Below are 19,318 nucleotides of genomic sequence, written 5' to 3' on the forward strand. Positions count from 1 at the left end.
TCATCAAGATTATGCCATGGTGGTTACAAAGAGCTTTTGAGCGAAATTCTCACACTTCAAATTTGTTAAATTAGCTGAAGACCATGGTTCTATCCCACACATGAATGAATCTCATTTCTAGTGGCCCTTGCAGTGATAGTGCTGGAATATTGCTGAAGGGTGTACAACTAAACTAAACTCACTCACTCACTCACTCTGTGCATTTCTGTTTTCAGGCTTACCACCCACAGGCTCAGGACTCCATCAGTGGAAGCAACGGTTCTTTAAACTCTGACCGCCAAGTTACTGCCCCTATCCGAAGAGCTCATTCTGCTTATGCTTCTAACGAAAATGTATTATCCCCTGAATCGCGGCAAGAATCCCGACTGTCCTTCACAGTCAAGGATCATCGAAACAAGGACTACTACACAGATCGGTCACGAGAGTTTGGTCCTTACCCCTTGAAAACTTCTGCATCCTTCGGTTCAGCATTGTCATCATACAAGGAGCCCCTGAGGAGCGATAACAGCTACAACAGAGAAGCGTTTTTCCGGGATTCTGATTTTGATTATCGGAATCCACATGGTTTTGACGGAGTCAGTATGAGCTCAAGTGTGTCGTGTTCAATTCCACAGAAGAAATATTCCTTTGGACTTTACTTCCCTCCCCAAAAGGGAGATAACAAATCCAACAGCATGGATGGTTTAAACAAGGGGAGTAATCGATATTCTAAGGAAAATATTCGGGACACTGGTTCTGAGTTGCGTCCACGTAGATTAGGATATGAACACAGACAGCCATCATTTGATAACACATCAGACAATTCCCAGTCCAAGGAATCGCTTTTACGTTCACAAGAAAGATTAGGAATAGACTCAAAACCACCTCCATATTCACCAGGTGGTTCGAAAGTTTTAAAATCAGGAGATTCCACGTCCATTATCATATCACGCTCCCACACAACATCATCGTTATCATCCCCTGCATCCAACATGACGTCACAGTCGCCGTACCGCAGCCAGCTTTCCAGTCGGCGTGGAAGTGATGTTGACTATAAAACAGACATTCGGGGAGTGCGACATTATGTTCCTGTGGTGTCGGCTAATCCGCTTGAGAAAGGCACAAAATCTTCCAGTGTTGATAACATCGATTCAAGGTTAAGCCGGTTCCAGACACAGCGCTCATGGCATACGGACAGCAACCGATTCCATGATCAAAGCAATCCAGAAAGTCCAATGAGGACGTTTGTGGTTAGGATTCCAGTTGGGGAGAGATCATTGGGGAGTGATGGAACTGATGGTGGGGGGAAGGGATCGGGGACAACATTTGCCTTGACACGATCCCCGGTGACAACGCAGATAGAAATTAAAAAGACTCCTAGACAGATTGTCTCCCACAGGAAACAACTGTTTGAGTTAGGTAAAAACGAAAACCACAGTCCAGGTGTCAAGTTCGATAGGTGTAAAACTGAACTTGAAAAAATGACAACTTTCAAGAAGTTTGAAAGTGTTGCGAATCGCGCAGCAGTTTTTGAACAAAAACAAGAATCCCCCGAACCTGAGGTTCCAAGCAACTCTGCTTCGGTTCAACCTGCTATCAAAGTCCGGAAAATTTCCACAGAACGTTACATCCCCCCCAAATTGTCTAACGATAAACCCGACCGTCCTGCCACTTTGGCGAGCTATCAGGAAGCGCCGGCTCCAATACGGATATATGTTTCTCCGGGCAGTTCTAGTGCTCCAGTGTCTCCCATAGTGGAGATTGTGCCTGTGTTCCAGGAGGGTCAATCCGCACCCAAGATGACCACAAGCTTGACCCATGACCCCCAACCCAGACAGTCTTTCAACCATGAAGAAAGTACAGAGGAAGAGCTGTACCCTCAAGCTCGTATAGTGCAGGAGAATATCCATGGAAGTCGTCCTGTACGGAAAACATCATATCTCTCGGCTGTGAACGCCCCACGCAGTCGATGTAAGTTTATGATATTTACTCTTCTGTGTTTTTCGTCATTCTGTCATAACATTGTGTTGATTCTCTGGCACTGTTGGGCAGGGATGGTCTACAAAACATTTAACATTATTTAAAATCAGGTAAGCTTCAACCATTTGTATGTGAGATTTGTAGCTTCATGTTAGTAGGTAAGGCATACACTTTGGATCAAGTTGATGTCAGCAAAATGGACCTGCTGGACAAGTCCACCCCAGGTTGTGAGGTTTAGAATTAAGTCAAAATCTCAAACTACAGGTCAAGGTCAGACAATGATGTCAAGGTCAGATGAGGTCAAGGTCTAGATGTAGATCAATGACTTGTATTGGTCTAGACTGAAAATACTGAAGCTTGAATCTGGCTGTCCTATGTCTTGAATACAACAGGGGTTAAAAAATATGTTGAAAAGCCTCTTTCCACAGGGCAATTGCAAGTGACTTCAAGAGAGTAACTTGTCCAGACAATCTCATGCATACTATTGTCCATGGTGTCAGACATCTTAAGGAGGCACCTTCTCAAATGCAATCTACATTTTAGTTAAGAGTGAAACCCAATAGAGACAAGTTGTCTCAGAAAGTTTGGCCATCACAAAGAATACTGGCACGAAAACTCTGCTGTTTCCAACTCTGTGTTCCATCAAGAAGATGAAAATCCATATCCAACACTAATATGATCTGATGAGCTTTAATTTCTGTCTGTGTATCCCATAATTATCTCCCCCTTCTTCGTTCTCTATCATTTCTTTAGAAAACTAGACAATGGTGATGGTTTAATGTAGATGAATGTACTTAGTTGTATATATTGTACATCTATGTGTCTATATATCTTATATATTAATTCACTTGATTGTTACGGTGTATATATACCTCAGTGACTGTCATATTTTAAGCATGCTTCACTGTTTTAGATTATCCTAAAGTTTAATCATTTCTTTCAATTAGAGCAGATTTCAGATTTTGAATGTACAATCTTGCCCTGAAATAATTTGTTTTATTTTTTTAAGTTTTTGGAGCATCACGAACATTCTGTTTTTTGACACATTTGAGTTAGTAGTAGAATTTCCACTCATTCATTGATATTCACTCACTGGACTATCTTGTCACCATTCAGGTTCTTTAATGTTGAGGACATTTCTTACATGTAGGTGATCAAGATCTGAAACTCTGGACAAATTCCATCAGTTTCACCAGTCAGACCCCTCTACATCTTCCCACTTACCCCTTTGCCCTTTCAATCATGATCCATCCTCCACCCATCCATCTTCCATTGATCCATCCATCATCATCCTCCACCATCCATCAATCCATCCTGCACATCCATGAATTCATCCTTCACCTATCAATCAATCCATCCTCCACCCATCCATTCTCCACCCATCAATTAATCTATCCTTCACCTATCAACCAATCCACCCTCCACCCATCAATCCACCCTCCACCCATCAATCCATCCATCCTTCACCTATCAATCAATCCATCCTCCACCCATCAATCCATCCTCCACCCATCCATCAATCCATCCTCCACCCATTAATTAGTCTATCCTTCACTCATCAGATAATCCATCCTCCACCCATCAATCAATCCATCCTTCACCTATCAATCAATCCATCCTCCACCCATCCATCAATCCATCCTCCACCCATCAATTAATCCATCCTTCACCCATCAATTAATCTATCCTTCACTCATCAGTTAATCTATCCTTCACTCATCAGTTAATCCATCCTCCACCCATCCATCAATCCATCCTCCACCCATCAATTAATCCATCCTTCACCCATCAATTAATCTATCCTTCACTCATCAGTTAATCCATCCTCCACCCATCAATCAATCCATCCTCCACCCATCAATTAATCCATCCTTCACCCATCAATCCATCCTTCACCCATCAATTAATCTATCCTTCACCCATCAATTAATCTATCCTTCATTTATCAATTAGTCCATCCTTCACCCATCAATTAATCTATCCTCCACCCATCATTTGATCCATCCTCCACCCATCAATCAATCCATCCTCTGCCCATCCATCAGTCCAGCCATCAATCCACCAATCCACTTGCCATCCATCCTCTCATCTCCCAACCAAACTCATAAACTTACCAATCCATCTGCCCATCCACTCATCCATCCATCAATCCACCTAAGATGCATCATGGATATCGCATAAGGAAAGAAAACAGCCAGCACACTCTTACGAAATTAAAAATATATGCCCCTCCATCAGATTCCCATGATGCATCAGATGATGACGAAGATGATGTTGATGGCGACGACACGCTGGACAATCTGGAAAGTCCTTCGAGTATCCCCGAGCCCCTGGGTTCGACCACTAGCCTAGGTTCCAGTGCAGGCAGCATCAGTATATTCTCCTCCTATAGCAATGTCCCTTCAGGTTGGTCTGCCGTACATCTCACTGCTTGTTCATGAACCATAAGGGTTGTCACGATCAAATATACTCCAAAATATGCTTTTTCCAGTAAGGCCAGACCAATTTTGTTTCTTGTGTCATGGATCTACTGGTGATATTTTTTCAAGAAAAATAAAAAAATAAAATAATAATTAATTTTCCCTGTGCAAAGAATATAATGCTAATGTTTATATAAGCCCAGAATGTTAGCTGACAATAAATTGTTTTTAGGTTGTATTTTCCCCCATATACATGCCATAAAATGCCAGAAATAAAATACTTTCAGTATTTAGAAGGAATATTACTACTGGTGATTTTAATTTCCCCTCCTGCCTTAAGGTTTTCTGAAGATTAAAATTGTGTAAAACAAGAAACAAAATTGGCCTGGCCTAACTGGGTCTAACAATGCCACAAGAATTACATTAAAAATCATAAATTCATGTAATGCTAAATCTGACATCATAGACACCGAAAGTCCTATTGTAATCGATTACACGCGGACCAAGTAAAACCCTAGAATGGTACAGAAGAAAAAAAAATGTGATGCATTTTATATCAAAACTGAAGTATCGCTAATAGTACATTGTGACAACCCTTCTAAATACTATGGGGTTCAACATTTTAGGGAATAAATCACAAAGCTGTTAAGTCTTTCGGTGGGAGGCATATGCTCTTTAATAATGTTAACTGAAGGTTCAAGCTTGAAATTTTTGTTTTGATTCAAAAGATTCATTTTTTCAACAGTTTTGGCCAAATTTGTACGTCATCATTCATCATTGTTATTTTTTTTAATGTTTGCGTTCTTTTGGCCCATTGTGAATGTGATTTTCCGAAAATGTTTAACCCCTCTAATATATTTTCTAACTTGGGTTGGTATTTTTATTAGCATGCACTTTTTTGTATTTATTTGTGTCAATATGTGTATCAGTATATTTGCGTTTGTGTCTTGTACTCCCATGTGTTGCTCATTAAGATCAGGTGTATATGTCAGTATCGCACCTACCTGTGTGGAGATCTGAAGATACCTCTGTAAGCAATGTGCATCAAGATTTCAAATATTTTTTTAAAATTTATATTATAGGAAAGTGCACATATCCAGGTAGTTAGTACATGTTCAAGGTGCAGTTGAACGGCAACAGAAGGGATGAGACCAGATTAGGCTTGTTTGGGCCAGATTCGATAAGATGGTTAGAAACCGTGACTTCATTAAGTCAAAAGTGTGCCCTGAATTATTTTGTGGCCAACAATATTGACCACTGGTTTGTGTGGTTGGTTATTTATTGGCAACTGTCACAGAAAAGGAAAAAAGCAACTGAGAGAAGAGATATGTGTGGAAAGTTTGATTAACCATGGCCAGGATCCTGTTATGGGTTTTAGTGCTTCATTTCTCATGATTTTGACATTTGCCAGGGCCACAGGTGTACTTATTGGCTTTAAGGGAGTGGCAAAGATCCTTCTTGCATCATTGCTGATGTAACTGAAGCACTATTCATAGTGCCCTACCTAATCCAAGCTAATTTTAGTTATGGACAGCTTGTTGATACAACCTAATCCACCTAAGTTATTGACCTGTGCAGGTCCGTGGTTCAGTTGATAAAGAGTTCTTTCTACAATCCTGAATGATCATGACCAATTGATACATATAAGTATTCGGGCACCATTTTTGATAAAGTGGGACTGAGTTCAGCCACAGAACACAGTCCTCCTTTAAGGTGCACGTCATGGTGCTGATCCCAGACCTGAAACACGTGAAGATCCAGATTGAAACTGGTTCCATGCCAGTCAGTCTTGATGTTAGAAGCAAACAGGATTGGATGACATGGCTTGCTAACATGACTGATATATGTCATCGTATGTTAGTTACATAGATTGACATTCCTGTTGAAAGTCACTTTGTTGTCCCTACGAGACTTGATTTGAAATAGTTTGAATATTGTATGACGTGGAGCAAAATACAAAGAAAGAAACAACAACCAAAAAAAGGCCATTCTCGAAACATTCTTAGCCCTGCAAACATCTTAAGCCCATGCTTAATACATTGTATATGATCAGAGTTAAGAATTCTTTGGCTACACATATTTTGTGAATAAGGGCCCACTTACATAATGTGATCAAAGCGCTACGATGATCGTAACTCCTATGCCTTTACATAGGCTAAAAACAATCGTAGCACTCAGATTCCCTGGTGCAAGTAGATCCAGATTAACAGCTTTCTCCCTTGAGTCCATTGAGAATTAATGACAGATTGCTGATAGTGGTGCATTGTGGAATAATCGCTCACTCCTCCGTCCTTTAGTCATGTCCTCCAGTGATGGTGGGGTGATGCTCTCTCGGATGGATCCCGTCTCAACGTCAGGCTCAACATTCCTTGGAAGTTCCATGGATACTGTCATCTCTGAGCCAGGAGTACAGATGAGGTCCAAGACCATAGGTATGTTGTCATGGAAATAGTGTCTCTTCATTCATCAAGTCCAAGGGAGACTTTTTAGTCAGATGTTTCCAGTGATTTACTTTAAGTTTCATTGCAGCAGCTTATTTATTTGCTGTGGTTGAAAGAGTTATATTTGATGTTGTGGTTCTTTCAAATCTACAGGTGTTTGTCAGTGCTAAAGTTAGTGTATTTGAAGATTTTATGAAATGACTTAACTGACTTGATTAACTGGGATGGTTTTCAAACGAACAAAAATCATGATCATGATCATGATGATCATCATCATTTTTAAGGCGTATATATGTTTGTTCCAGCATCGCCAGAGGAGGAAGCAGTTAAGCTCCACAGGCGGACATCTTACCTTATGGCAACTGCAAGAGATCGCTCAAACCAGCAGCCCTATGAACAGTCCTTCTCCCCACCAGCTTCCATACCAGAGGGACAGTAAGTCACTCTCTTGATTGTCTATTTTCTGGGTTCAAGTCTCAAGAACCACATGTTGAGGTGGAGTAGCGACGGCAACAAATTCCTGTCACCTTTTTAACATCTGTTCACTGGCACAAAGTTGTCTAGGTTATTTAATGAAATAGTGGAGATATGTTTCTGGGCCTAGATTTTCGAAGCTGTCTAAGATATTCTTAAATAATGTTAATGAATGCCACTTACGACTATCTTTGTGCTAAGAGAACTTCGAAAATCTGGGCACTGATAGCCATTTTTCAAACATAAGATTGAACTGAAATAAGGTTCAGCTGATATGCAGGTTTGTTAATGTTCTTACTATTTGTCTGAAGGTAATAAATTTGCATGCTACAATATACTGTCTCAAGCAATATAATTCTGTCATAATTCAAATAAATGTTTACCTACTGTTGTGGTCATGTTTTGTTGGGAGGTTGGTTGTGATAGAAGGGAGGTAACTCTTCTCAATGTTTTCATAGGCTGGCCACTCCACCACACAAACCCAGCCTGAACAAGATCAAGCACTTCTTTGGTGAAAAGGTAAGAATTTTATCTTTTACTTTACCAAATGCTGAGTTCATGTGAATATGAACTGAATAAGCAGAATTTAATCAGGGAAGACAAGGGTATACAGAATTCTCATAAATTTTTTCATTTGCTCAGGTTAACGTTTGCGGTTCATGAAATTGTAATCATTTAGATATTGCTTATCGTATGGAATGATCTCTTCTAGCAAAGTCTGCACAGTATGACCTGTATAAGTAACAATAGTCTGTTTAATAAGAAGATATGTAGTCAAGGCTAGTGGTTGAAGCATTCACTGGTTATACCAAAGCCCTGGGTTCGATTTCTCACTTGGGCACAAAGTTTGAAGCCCATTTCTGATCTCCCCTGCTGTGATATTGCTGCAGTATTGCTAAAGACAGCAGAAAACCCAACTCACTCAATCACTAACACCCCCAGTTACTGATGCATGTCCTCCATGTTTCAGACTCCATGTATAATCGAGGCAATGGAGCCAAAGATAGAGATGCCAGAATCTCCGCTAGCAGACATCGTCAAAGAAGGATGGCTAACTTGTAAAACCACTGTCACTGATGGAAAGGTGAGTTTAACAAGCTGATCATTTTAGAGAGATTTGTAGATCCATGGGATAACCAACCGCGGTGACTGGAGCAAGGCAGAGTGGCCTCCCTTTAGCGTGTCATGATTGGATTTGAATCAGGGTTAACCCTGTTTCACATTCACTTTCTTGATTGGCTATTTCTAGAGTGAACTGTAGAGGATGGGGGTATACATCTAAACCAATGCAGAGTTGCCTCCCTTTGGTCTACCAGCAACCTATAATCCAAGGTTTGAATCCAGCTTGAATTTTGGTACGCTTGACCTAAAAGGAAAGGTTTTAAGTTTGGTAGCTCCATGCTAGTGGGTTTCACCAAAATGGTGAAGTTTTTACTTTTTCAGTACGGTATGTTTTACTTAAATGGTGAAGTTTTGGGTTTGCTAACCCAATACCTGTGCCTCCCACATCAAGGTAATTCCTTGTGGTATAACCAATTCCGTTCAAACAGGCAAAGACACCTCAACGTAATATTGCTGTGTAGCAACCATGTGGTACAGTGGATAGGATCTATGTCTGAGATTGCAAAAAAAATCAGTGATTTGATATGTTAAACCTCATCCATAAAGAATTACATTCACTTTTGTTTCAACTTTCAGAAATCAAGTGACCGATCATGGAAGGAAGTCTGGGTTGTACTGCGAGGTCATTGTTTGTTTTTGTTCAAGGAAAGGAGAGAAACCCAGGTGAGTTTGTTATCATGGCAACCTGAGTCAAAAAGCCGATCAGCCGATTTTTTTGATCAGACAATGTACTAATGTATCAGTACAAACATATTTATTAATAAAATATACTAGAGATTAAATAAAACAAAATCTACACAAAAAATGCATGAACAGTGTTTGTGTGTAAATGTGTTTGGTTTTTAAATCTATGTGAACCTCATCTCAGAAAAAGGACATGTATTGACCTTTTGTTAATGTGTCTTCGTTAAAACTGCCAGTATTTAACATTATCCATACGTGAACATTTCAATTTACCAACTCCTTATCTCAATATTGTATTGATACAAATCTATGAAAATAATCACTAAATCAATAATTCATTGCAGAAATTTCGTTAGATTTATCAAGATTACTGTAGTTAAGGATATTAGAAGGAAGAAAATCCACTTTAAGACATTTTAAAGATTCACCTCAATCATATCTGTCTGCACAGGTCATTTATCTGTATCAAAAATGAAGAATCATTGATTTCATAATAATATATAGAGAATCGAACCCAAGTGCCTACTGGTATCAATTATATCAACATGAGTTGATAAAGTAACAAATATACTTTGTCAGTGAGTATCTCCAAGGAGATATTGTCTGATCTCACACAAGTGATATCTCCTGTGGATGATAAATCAGTATATCACTATATATTTGAGCCAGTGCTAAAATTTCCAATCAGTGACATGTCCGTGAGTAATTCTTATTGTGTGTTAGCATTTGTTAGAAATTTTTAACCAAAGATTAAGCGACTCAATTTTGGCTGACACGTCTGTATAAGAAATATTTGTTTCACCAACAGAGTACATTCAACTTTGACGACGAAAAGCCAATTTCCATCAAGTCCAGTTTGGTTGACATCAAACACGAGTATGCCAAACGGAAGAAGCATGTGTTTCAGCTCGTCACATACAATGGATCTGAGTACCTCTTTCAGGCCGATGATAAGGGTACCATGTTGCTATGGATACAAGCAATCAAAACCAACAACAACCCAGATTGCGATGTAAGAAAGAGACCTGTAAGATATTGATGAAGTTGGTAGATGTGATGCTTGTATGCTTGATCAGTCACAAATGCTGCTCCTGAAAACATGCCTGCTTCAAAACATGCCTTCTGAAATCATGCCTGCTTCAAAACATGCCTCCTTAAATCATGCCTGCTTCAAAACATGCCTTTTGAAACCATACCTGCTTCAAAACATGCCTCCTTCAAAGTTTGGACTGTTTTGCATGCAGTGCAAAACTTTGACTAAATTGCACGTTTTAATGCATCACGGAATTGGACTAGTACCTGCTTGCATCTGTTGGTGTAAAAACTTTGCTTATATCAAAGCTATCATCAAGAAACATTTTGTTTTTGATGCCCTTTAGGATTCAGGGTGTCACTCTGTAAATCTGCATGTTGTTCTAAAGCTACAAGTCAAAGAATTTGGTTTTGGAGACCACTAACATAACAATGCCTGTAACAATGCATCGATCCGTCAATGGATTGCAATTGTTGAACCTACGGTAGCAATTAGTAGATGGTAGAAACAAAAATTGTGGATGCATCACTATCACAGTAGTTGTTTTCTCCTCAGTAGTTGCCCCTAAAACAAGTCCCAGATTCTTTGTGCTACTGTTCATTTTGCAGAGTTTCTTCCCTTAGACCCTCCAGGAACCTGTTAGCATGGCTTTACAGTGCTGAATTGTGTTTTCACTTTTGACAGCACTTGCCCATTTTGTGTGTTTTGTGACAACAGTGAATGTCTTGCCCATCTTAAAGCAGACTTGCTGTGATATTTCTTAGATATTTTTCGATGTGCCTTTAATCAATTCGAAATGTTGCTGCTCATATCATGCCTGCTTCAATAATTAGATTTTCACAAAATTCCATGATTTGCTTAAATTGCACGTTTTCATGCCACATTGAATTGAGCTAGTAGCTGTTTCAATATAACTGTCCAATAAGCTTAGCTTATCATTTCAGTTCTGTCATTAGGAAGCAATTGTCTTTTGATGATGCTCTTTAGAATTCCAAGTGCTGCTTTAAGTGAGTGAGCGTAGTTTTACGCCACACTCAGCAATATTCCGGCTGTATGGTGGCAGTCTGTAAGTAACTGAGTCCGGACCAGACAATCCAGTGGTCAACAGCATGAGAATCGATCTGCACTATTTGGAACCAATTACATATGTCAACCAAGTCAGCTAGCCTGACCACCCAATCCTGTTAGTTGCCTTTTATGGTTTAAAAATTTGGAATTTAGGAACTTTAAGGAACTTCTTCCATTGGCCATTAGCACATTAGCATGATAAATCCCAGACTTAATTGTCTGCTGATCATTTAGCAGGGTTGTTTCCTTTAGACTCTCTAATAACCTATTAGCATCGCTTTACAATGCAGAATTGCCTGATTGCATTTCTTCTTTTTAGTACAGTGTCATTTTTGTGTGTTTCTTCAGCCTTAAAGCAGACCTGCTGTGATATACTTATTGTCTTTGTTGTTTCTTCAGATTTAATAAAATGATCATAATTAGTGAATTTGAGATGTTGTCCATTCAGTCTTATTGGCTTAGGGCTTTCAAGGTGATGAAAACTCAGAAAGGTTATCTGTGTGAAAATGGTGATATCTTACATAAGCTGTAATGAAATGAAATTTCATTTACACAGAAGGATGGTGGGGTAGCCCAGTGGTTAAAGTGTTCGTTCGTCATGCTGAAGACACTGGTTTGATTCCCCACATGGGTACAATGTGTTAAGCCCGTTGATGGTGTGCCCTGTCATGATATTGCTGGAATATTGCTAAAAGCGACGTAAAACAATACTCACTCATTCACTCATTTAGACAGATAATACAGAAAAGTATGTCTTCATTCATTGGCTGCTACAGTATTATGTTCTGAATGTTGATTATTTTATGAGTAATCCATGTTTAAATGTGTCATCTCTGACCATTAACTTGAAACATACTGATTATTTGCAGACTTTTTCTGCCATTTTTACTCAAAGATACTTCTTCAAGATTTGACAATAATCAGTTGATCCATATTTATTAATTTCAGTGATCTGATGGATAGGTAGATCTTGATGATGACAGTAAACATAAACTGCATGTTTGACCTACAGCATGAAATTCTATGTAGCTCTTGAACATTTTGGCAGTTGCATGACATTAACAAACTTGCTATAATGACTAATGTGCCTGCTATGGTTTCCCCGTAAATGTCACTGTTGAAAATCAACATCAGCCACATGTCCTTGTGACCAGACGGATAGGTTAGTCTGCAGAGATTTTATGGATAAAAACTTTCTTCCAGGATGAAGGAATAGGAAATGCGGACCTGATCCGCCGCAAATCTTCCCAGGCAGAACTGACGGTCAAGACGTCTCCAACTGCAGCACACAAGCCCAGCAAGAAACACAGTGCTCTGTCCCTCAAGAAAGCTGCTTCTCCCAGTGTCAAACGCAAGAAGACAGGAAGCGAGAAAGGTGAGTTGGGAGTTATTTGTAACATGTACAGTAGAAGCTGTCAAAACCGGCATCTGTCTAATCAAGCAAGTTGTCAACAACGGCATAAAATCCAACTCCCTTCTGTGGCTTGTACATTTATCATCACCTCTGCACATTGTCTAAAACGGATTATTTCCTCAGTCCCCATGAGTGACGGATTAGACAGCTTCAGGATATTGGCCAAGATTGTTTCCATATTCTGCGAATTATTTCTAAAAAGTAACCATTGTATTAACGAGTCTTTGTATTTCTGTGATGACATTAAGATACAGAAATACCTAATAGTAGTAATTTCCACAATATGTAATTCTTTAAATGGGTCATGATTAAAATGAAGGTGTTTTCTCACTCTATGAAGTAACTGCAGAAGCCATGTATGAATGCAGTGTTCGTGTGAACTGCACTATTTGTTATATAGTGCCAAACGATTTACAGGTGTGATAGTCTTTAACTTTTAGAAACACTGTCTGAACTCATTTCAGATCAATGATTTACTCAGATGAAAAACATGTTGATCACACCCATGAAAATATAGTTAGAATTATCTTCAGTAACCCATACTTGTCATAAGAAGCAGCTAACGGGATTGGGTGGTCAGGCTCGCTGACTTGGTTTGACCCATGTCATCATACACCAGTTGTGTAGATTGAGTCTCATACTGCTGATCTCATGTACCTTGAATATTGACAAGTTCACGGTTTAACAACAAACAAATCTGACTATGAAGAATCTTTAGAAACCATGTATAAATTTGAATTCAGTGTTTGAGTGAATTGCCCCAGTACCTACGAGGGTTGGCTGAAAAGTTCTCAGCCTGAGTGGTTTTTCCCCACCAGGTAGAGACAGGTGTTTGCCACCAATGAGGACAATCATTTAGTGAATCATAGACACAAGAACTACAAACGTACTAATAGTTTTATCTCAACTACAGCTCTTTTGGTAAACCTACCCTCTGAAATCATCAGAAATGGACAAAACTGAATACAGGGCAGTCATCAAGTACTTGCAAAAGAAAGGGATGTCCCCAACACAGATACATGCTGACATGGTCTCCACTCTAGGGGATGATGCTCCTTCATTTTCCACAGTAAAGAAGTGGGCTGCAGAATTTAAGCGTGGCAGACAAAGCCTTGATGATGACCCACGCTCAGGAAGGCCTTCAACAGCAACCACTCCAGAAAACATCACGCGAGTGCTCAATATGTTGATGGATGATCGACGATTGACTACTCGACATATTGCTAGTGTAGTGGGCATCTCTCATGAGAGGGTTGAGCATATTATCAGGAATTAGGAATGACGAAAGTTTCTGCAAGATGGGTGCCAAAGCTCTTGACAGCAGAACAGAAACGTGTCAGGTTCCAGACGTCCCTTGACAATTTGCGTCGTTTTGAAGCAGATCACGATGATTTTGTGGCACGACCCGATGATTTTGTGGCACGATTTGTAACCATGGATGAGACCTGGATACATCACTTTCAACCAGAAACAAAACTACAGTCAAAACAGTGGAAGCATCCTGATTCACCAGCTCCGAAGAAAGCCAAGTCTGTTCCTTCAGCTGGAAAGGTGATGGCATCAGTCTTTTGGGATTCCAGGGGTATTCTGCTCATTGATTATCTTGAAAAAGGTCAAACTATCAACGGCAGATACTATTCTGATCTACTGAACCAGTTGCGAGAAGCAATCAAAGCCAAACGATGACGGATGATCGCTAAAGGTGTCCTCTTCCACCAAGACAATGCGCCTGTTCACAAATCGGTGGTGGCCATGTCAACAATCCGTGATTGTGGCTTTGAACTCATTGACCATCCTCCTTATTCACCTGATTTGGCTCCTTCTGACTTCCACCTGTTCCCCAAAATGAAAAAGGAACTCGCCGGTCGCCATTTTGCAAGTAATGATGACGTGATTTCCGCTGTGACTGATTTTTTTAGGGTAGCTGAAGAAGATTTCTTCCTGACCGGGATTCGGGCCTTGCAGCATCGCTGGCAAAAGTGTGTGAACTTGGAAGGGGACTGTGTAGAAAAATAAATTACAAACGTGGACTTTGTAACTTTTTTTCACAGTGAGGCTTAGAACTTTTCAGCCAACCCTCGTATATAGTGCCAAATAATTTACAGCCAAGGAAGGCCTTTGTTTAGAACAACCATACACATGGAAACCCCCCTTAAATACTTGGAACATCAGACCAGTGATTTAATCAAATGAGAGGTAGTGGGATAGTCTAGTGGTTAAAGTGTTTGCTCATCGCGCTGAAGACCCTTGTTCGATTACAAACATGGGCACAGTGAGTGAAGCCCATTTCTGTCCTCTGCTGTGACATTGCTGGAACATTGCATAAAACTGAACTCACTCTCATTAATCATATGAAGAATATATTGATCAAACAGCCATTATACTGATGTGTTTAGCGTAAATGTAGTTAGTACGATTTGACCTTGTGTATACTTTTCGAATTATGGCACAACGTTTATCACATGCCTTTAATCACATCAGCAACTGTTTATCATGATAAATGATATTTATAATACAGAAATACCTTTCTCAAAACCTTTTAATAGTGTTATGAAGTGTCAGAGATTGTCAGAAGTCTTGTGAGTACGGCTCAAGTGAGATGTCTGAATTATTGTATGTAACCTCCAGATACCAAGTCGAGAGGCTGGAAGGAACGCATCATGCCAAGTTTCAAGAAACACCATGAGAACAACAGCTCCACCGCCCTGTCTGAGATGGATGAGGAATGTATGAAGACAGCAGCCTTTGGAGTGCCCCTTGACCAGTGTATGCCATCGCCACACAACGAGGTGGGTATTGTTACAGACTTAGTGATGGAGTTATTGGTTTGTGGAAGCACAATTCACTAACAGGAACAAAATTGGTACTCGTCATCCATGCTGTTGAATATTCTTTGCATCATGTGTATAGTGAAAAGAAGAAAGGTCCTTTTTTGATCATTGCCGTTGTCAAATTAACGTCTAAGCTGTTGTCAAATTAACAAGATTAGTTGTACTCTTCATTGCTACTATCCATAATCAGTCGTATGGGTAATAGTCTGTCAGTGCCTAGTGCTCTTATGCATGCGTAAGGCAGTAAAACCTCAATTTTATCATGTGTGTTCCTGTGTGATGATGTCTTTCTGTGACGTTGGTGATTTATTTGGACATGTTCAGAAGCAAAATTTGTACCCAATGATTCTCAAGAAGTTATATGTCTTTTTTGAACTGACTTGTATTGAAAAGACAGTGCTCACTGTGTGATACATGTTCTTTTGCAGTATGTACCTCTGATTGTGGAGTTATGTACCCGTATTGTGGAGGCTCGGGGTCTGGAGGTTGTTGGGGTGTACCGGGTGCCGGGCAACTCGGTTGCTGTACAGAATATGCAGGAGGAGCTCAACAAGGTATCAAACTGACATTCTGGATCATACAGAACCTGGAGCAAAGTTTGATTCAATAATCACCACCATCCCATTCTGATCTCTTTGTTATCTCATGCAACCCGAACTTGTCCCCGAATCCCTAAATACCGTAAAATAAGACAGTCATATTCAAACCATAACAATCGGCCACATACAGAACCAGGAGCAATATTTAGTTCATCAATCACCCACATCCCATTCTTATCTGATAGCCATCTCCTGCACCCCTAACCTGTCCCCAAATCCCCAAATACAATTAAATAATACAATCGTTCACCATTAGAAGAATACTTTTAATGATACTGATGAAGAAACGGTCTTTGATATTTAAAACTGTATTTTCTGTTGCAGGGAATTGAGAATGTGAACATCGACAACGAAAAGTGGTTGGATGTGAATGTGATCAGCTCGCTACTGAAAGCATTCTTCCGGAAGCTGCCTGAACCCCTCGTCACTAACAGTGAGTTGACACCTGTAGCATGTTATACTGGCTGACAGAATGCTTACCGCTTCTACAGCTGGCAGCCAAAACTAATCTGGCAAAGTCATGGTAAACTGGTACCAGTGTTGATTTATTCATCACCATCAGCACTTTTAACATCCAACCATTGACGAAAATAAAAATTGATTTGGCAAAGGCAAAAGTCATAAATGTCTTCCATAGCTACCATTTGATACTGTCTTATACTGACCAATGAAATCTTGATTAGGATCACCTATACTGGCAAGAATTTGGCAGCTACTTGTCGAGGTTCAATTTAGTCTAATGCAACATGTAAGACGCCATTTGCAGTGTTCAAAATTAGAGTCATATGATGTGGTAGCTTAGCGGTTAAAGCTTTCACTGATAATGCTGAATATGAGGGTTTAATTACCCATATCGTTAGTGAAACCCATTTGTGGTGTCCTGTGCTGTGATATTGCAGAAATATTGCTAAAAGCAGTGTGAAACTTCACTCTTTCACTTGAAATCAAGGTTGCAATGGCATTCAAGTTTGCCGCCAAGTTATCTGGTTAGCTTAACCTCATCACCTAGATCAGATAATGTGATAATAGGTTGATTGTGATTGCCACAACTGATAGAACAAGTTTGATTAACCAATACTATTACAGTGAAAGCTGTCAAAACTGGCATGTTTTCAACACTGGCATAAAATCTCAGTCCCATCCATGGCTTCTATATTTATCATTAGCTCTACAGTCCAGGACATTGTCTAAACCGGATTACTGTTTCAGACCCAATGAGTGCTGGTTTAGACAGCTTCTACTGTAATGCTAAACTGTTCTTGGCAAGAACTTCGGATCTACATAATTGTCACCCTCTGTCTGATAGTTCTTATTGGACTTAGACATTACATGCCTGTTACGCAATTTCAGAATGTTATGCAAGTTTCATCGAGGCTAATCGTATTTCGGACCCGGAGAAGAGGATGCTCAAGCTGAAGAGGCGACTGCACACTCTTCCTGAGCATCATTTCGAGACATTCAAGAGGATGGCAGAACATCTGAACCGGGTTGCAGCCTATGGACACATCAACAAGGTGAGGATGAGGAACAGAGAGAAATTCCATAGAACCTGCAATGTGTGTTTATTAGTAATAATTATCAGGCCAGTTATATAGTGCTGAACTCCACACCATTTGGACATGCACTAAGTGTAAAAAGATGACATATTACCCTGGAGAACCCAGGCTGCCTGTAGAAGCTTAATAGTCACATGTCATACCCCACTGGGTACCCATTTTGTGCAGGATAACAGGGAAAATTTTGAACAAACTCACTTGCCTAATGTGTGTGTCCAGTGTTTGAAATAAGGCCCACCCAACCGCCAAAGACAGACTAGATTTGTGATGGACAGTCTAAATTAACACCTATCCAGCGGTGTGTTGTGGTGAAAGTTTTAGATGTTCCATACATCCTACATAATTCACCATATCATGACTTCTGATCTGATGAAATCCAGTGTGGGCTGGTATCCTTTTTAAGTTACCAGACCTGATGTCTGGCTGGGTTTTGGGCTTATTTAACAAATTGATGTGTCATGTGGGTTTTGCTGTGGGCAGAACAGAAGTCTTCGAAACTTGGAGTCAAGGTGCCAAACACAGTCACCCATCTAAAGACTGTCTGTGGCCAGTATTGGAGACGGATAGTTGGTGCATGAATTTTTGGAACAAGCTTGACTTCAGTTTCAAAGTTGCAATCCTTTTGTGTGAAATACAGTTAAAATGTTGGTTAGTACACGGTTCTAGACAATAAAGAAACAATATTGTTAGCATTATTGTTATTTTTGTTTCAGATGAATGCCAAAAACCTTGCCACAATGTTTGGTCCCACCTTGATTCGGAAATCTGAGGATGACACAATCTCCATGGTAACAGACATGTCTGATCAGTGTCACATCGTCGAGAGCATCATCATTCATGTAAGTGTCAAGAGTTGCCTCCCTTGTTGTTATGCCAACATGATGTTGAATGGGGAATAGTGATACCTAATGATGTTCCAAAGAGAAATGTACATCGTCTCCATGATTATTCTGCCTCTTTGTTCAGAAACTGTTGTCTCTGCTGTTTCGTTCTCTTAATGTTAAAGAACACCTCTAATTATTCTGCCTCTTGGTTCAGAAACTGTTGTCTCAGCTGTTTCAATATTAGAATATTAATGCTGTGATTGACCAACCTGTGAATATTCTGACCACTGAGATGTTTATTAGTGGCATTATTTCCATCGCTGCTTTGGAATACTCAATGAAAGGATGAGCAGTGCTTCAAGTATGCTATGTAAGAAGTTTTGTGTCAGTGTTCTGGTGCACATTTGATTAAGTCCAGACAGCTGTCATGGCTGGAAACCATTGAATGTTTTATTTAAGCAACAGACAAACGGAAAATACAATTGTTTCCTTTCTTGCAGTTTGACTGGTTCTTCAGTTCCTGGGAGGATGATCACACTGTCCCTTCAGAGGAAGTCAGCGAAACCCCGGTCACCTCTGACGTCCGTGTCATGCGGGATGATGACGGTGAGTATTATCTGACGTATTATCTGTACATGTGGAGGATGATATTTTTAAGGTGCTTATTTATGTTTTGTGGTAAAGATTACTGTTGTTAATAAATACTTGTTGAAATATTTTCATGATTATTATATGATTATTGAAAAAATATTTATAATCCTGCAGTAGCAAGAAGAATGTATTTAAGTATTGATAATATTAATAATAAACATTGATTCTTGTTTCGCAGCTGTTCCATTTACGTACATACTTTCCATGTTTTATATCAGTGTGTTACTGTTTGGCGAGATATG

At 39.8% G+C, this 19,318-nt stretch overlaps 1 protein-coding gene across 7 annotated transcripts in view; it reads left to right on the top strand.

Moving 5' to 3' along the window:
* The window catches only part of LOC137256582 (rho GTPase-activating protein 23-like), a 134,096-nt gene that overhangs the window by 109,631 nt on the left and 5,147 nt on the right, over positions 1-19,318 (top strand). For 5 of the 7 annotated variants that reach the window (XM_067794452.1, XM_067794457.1, XM_067794455.1 and 2 more), the window contains 15 exons: positions 216-1,950; positions 4,198-4,365; positions 6,677-6,811; positions 7,126-7,255; positions 7,753-7,813; positions 8,265-8,378; positions 8,993-9,079; positions 9,909-10,127; positions 12,405-12,576; positions 15,244-15,404; positions 15,875-16,000; positions 16,370-16,478; positions 17,396-17,559; positions 18,315-18,440; positions 18,926-19,031. In XM_067794452.1, the coding sequence (XP_067650553.1) occupies positions 216-1,950; positions 4,198-4,365; positions 6,677-6,811; positions 7,126-7,255; positions 7,753-7,813; positions 8,265-8,378; positions 8,993-9,079; positions 9,909-10,127; positions 12,405-12,576; positions 15,244-15,404; positions 15,875-16,000; positions 16,370-16,478; positions 17,396-17,559; positions 18,315-18,440; positions 18,926-19,031 (3,613 nt within the window). The remainder of the gene's footprint in view (positions 1-215; positions 1,951-4,197; positions 4,366-6,676; positions 6,812-7,125; positions 7,256-7,752; positions 7,814-8,264; positions 8,379-8,992; positions 9,080-9,908; positions 10,128-12,404; positions 12,577-15,243; positions 15,405-15,874; positions 16,001-16,369; positions 16,479-17,395; positions 17,560-18,314; positions 18,441-18,925; positions 19,032-19,318) is intronic. The other 2 variants (XM_067794453.1, XM_067794459.1) reach the window with 1 other exon arrangement.

This window comes from Haliotis asinina, chromosome 11 (assembly GCF_037392515.1).
Source record: "Haliotis asinina isolate JCU_RB_2024 chromosome 11, JCU_Hal_asi_v2, whole genome shotgun sequence".
Taxonomy (NCBI): domain Eukaryota; kingdom Metazoa; phylum Mollusca; class Gastropoda; order Lepetellida; family Haliotidae; genus Haliotis; species Haliotis asinina.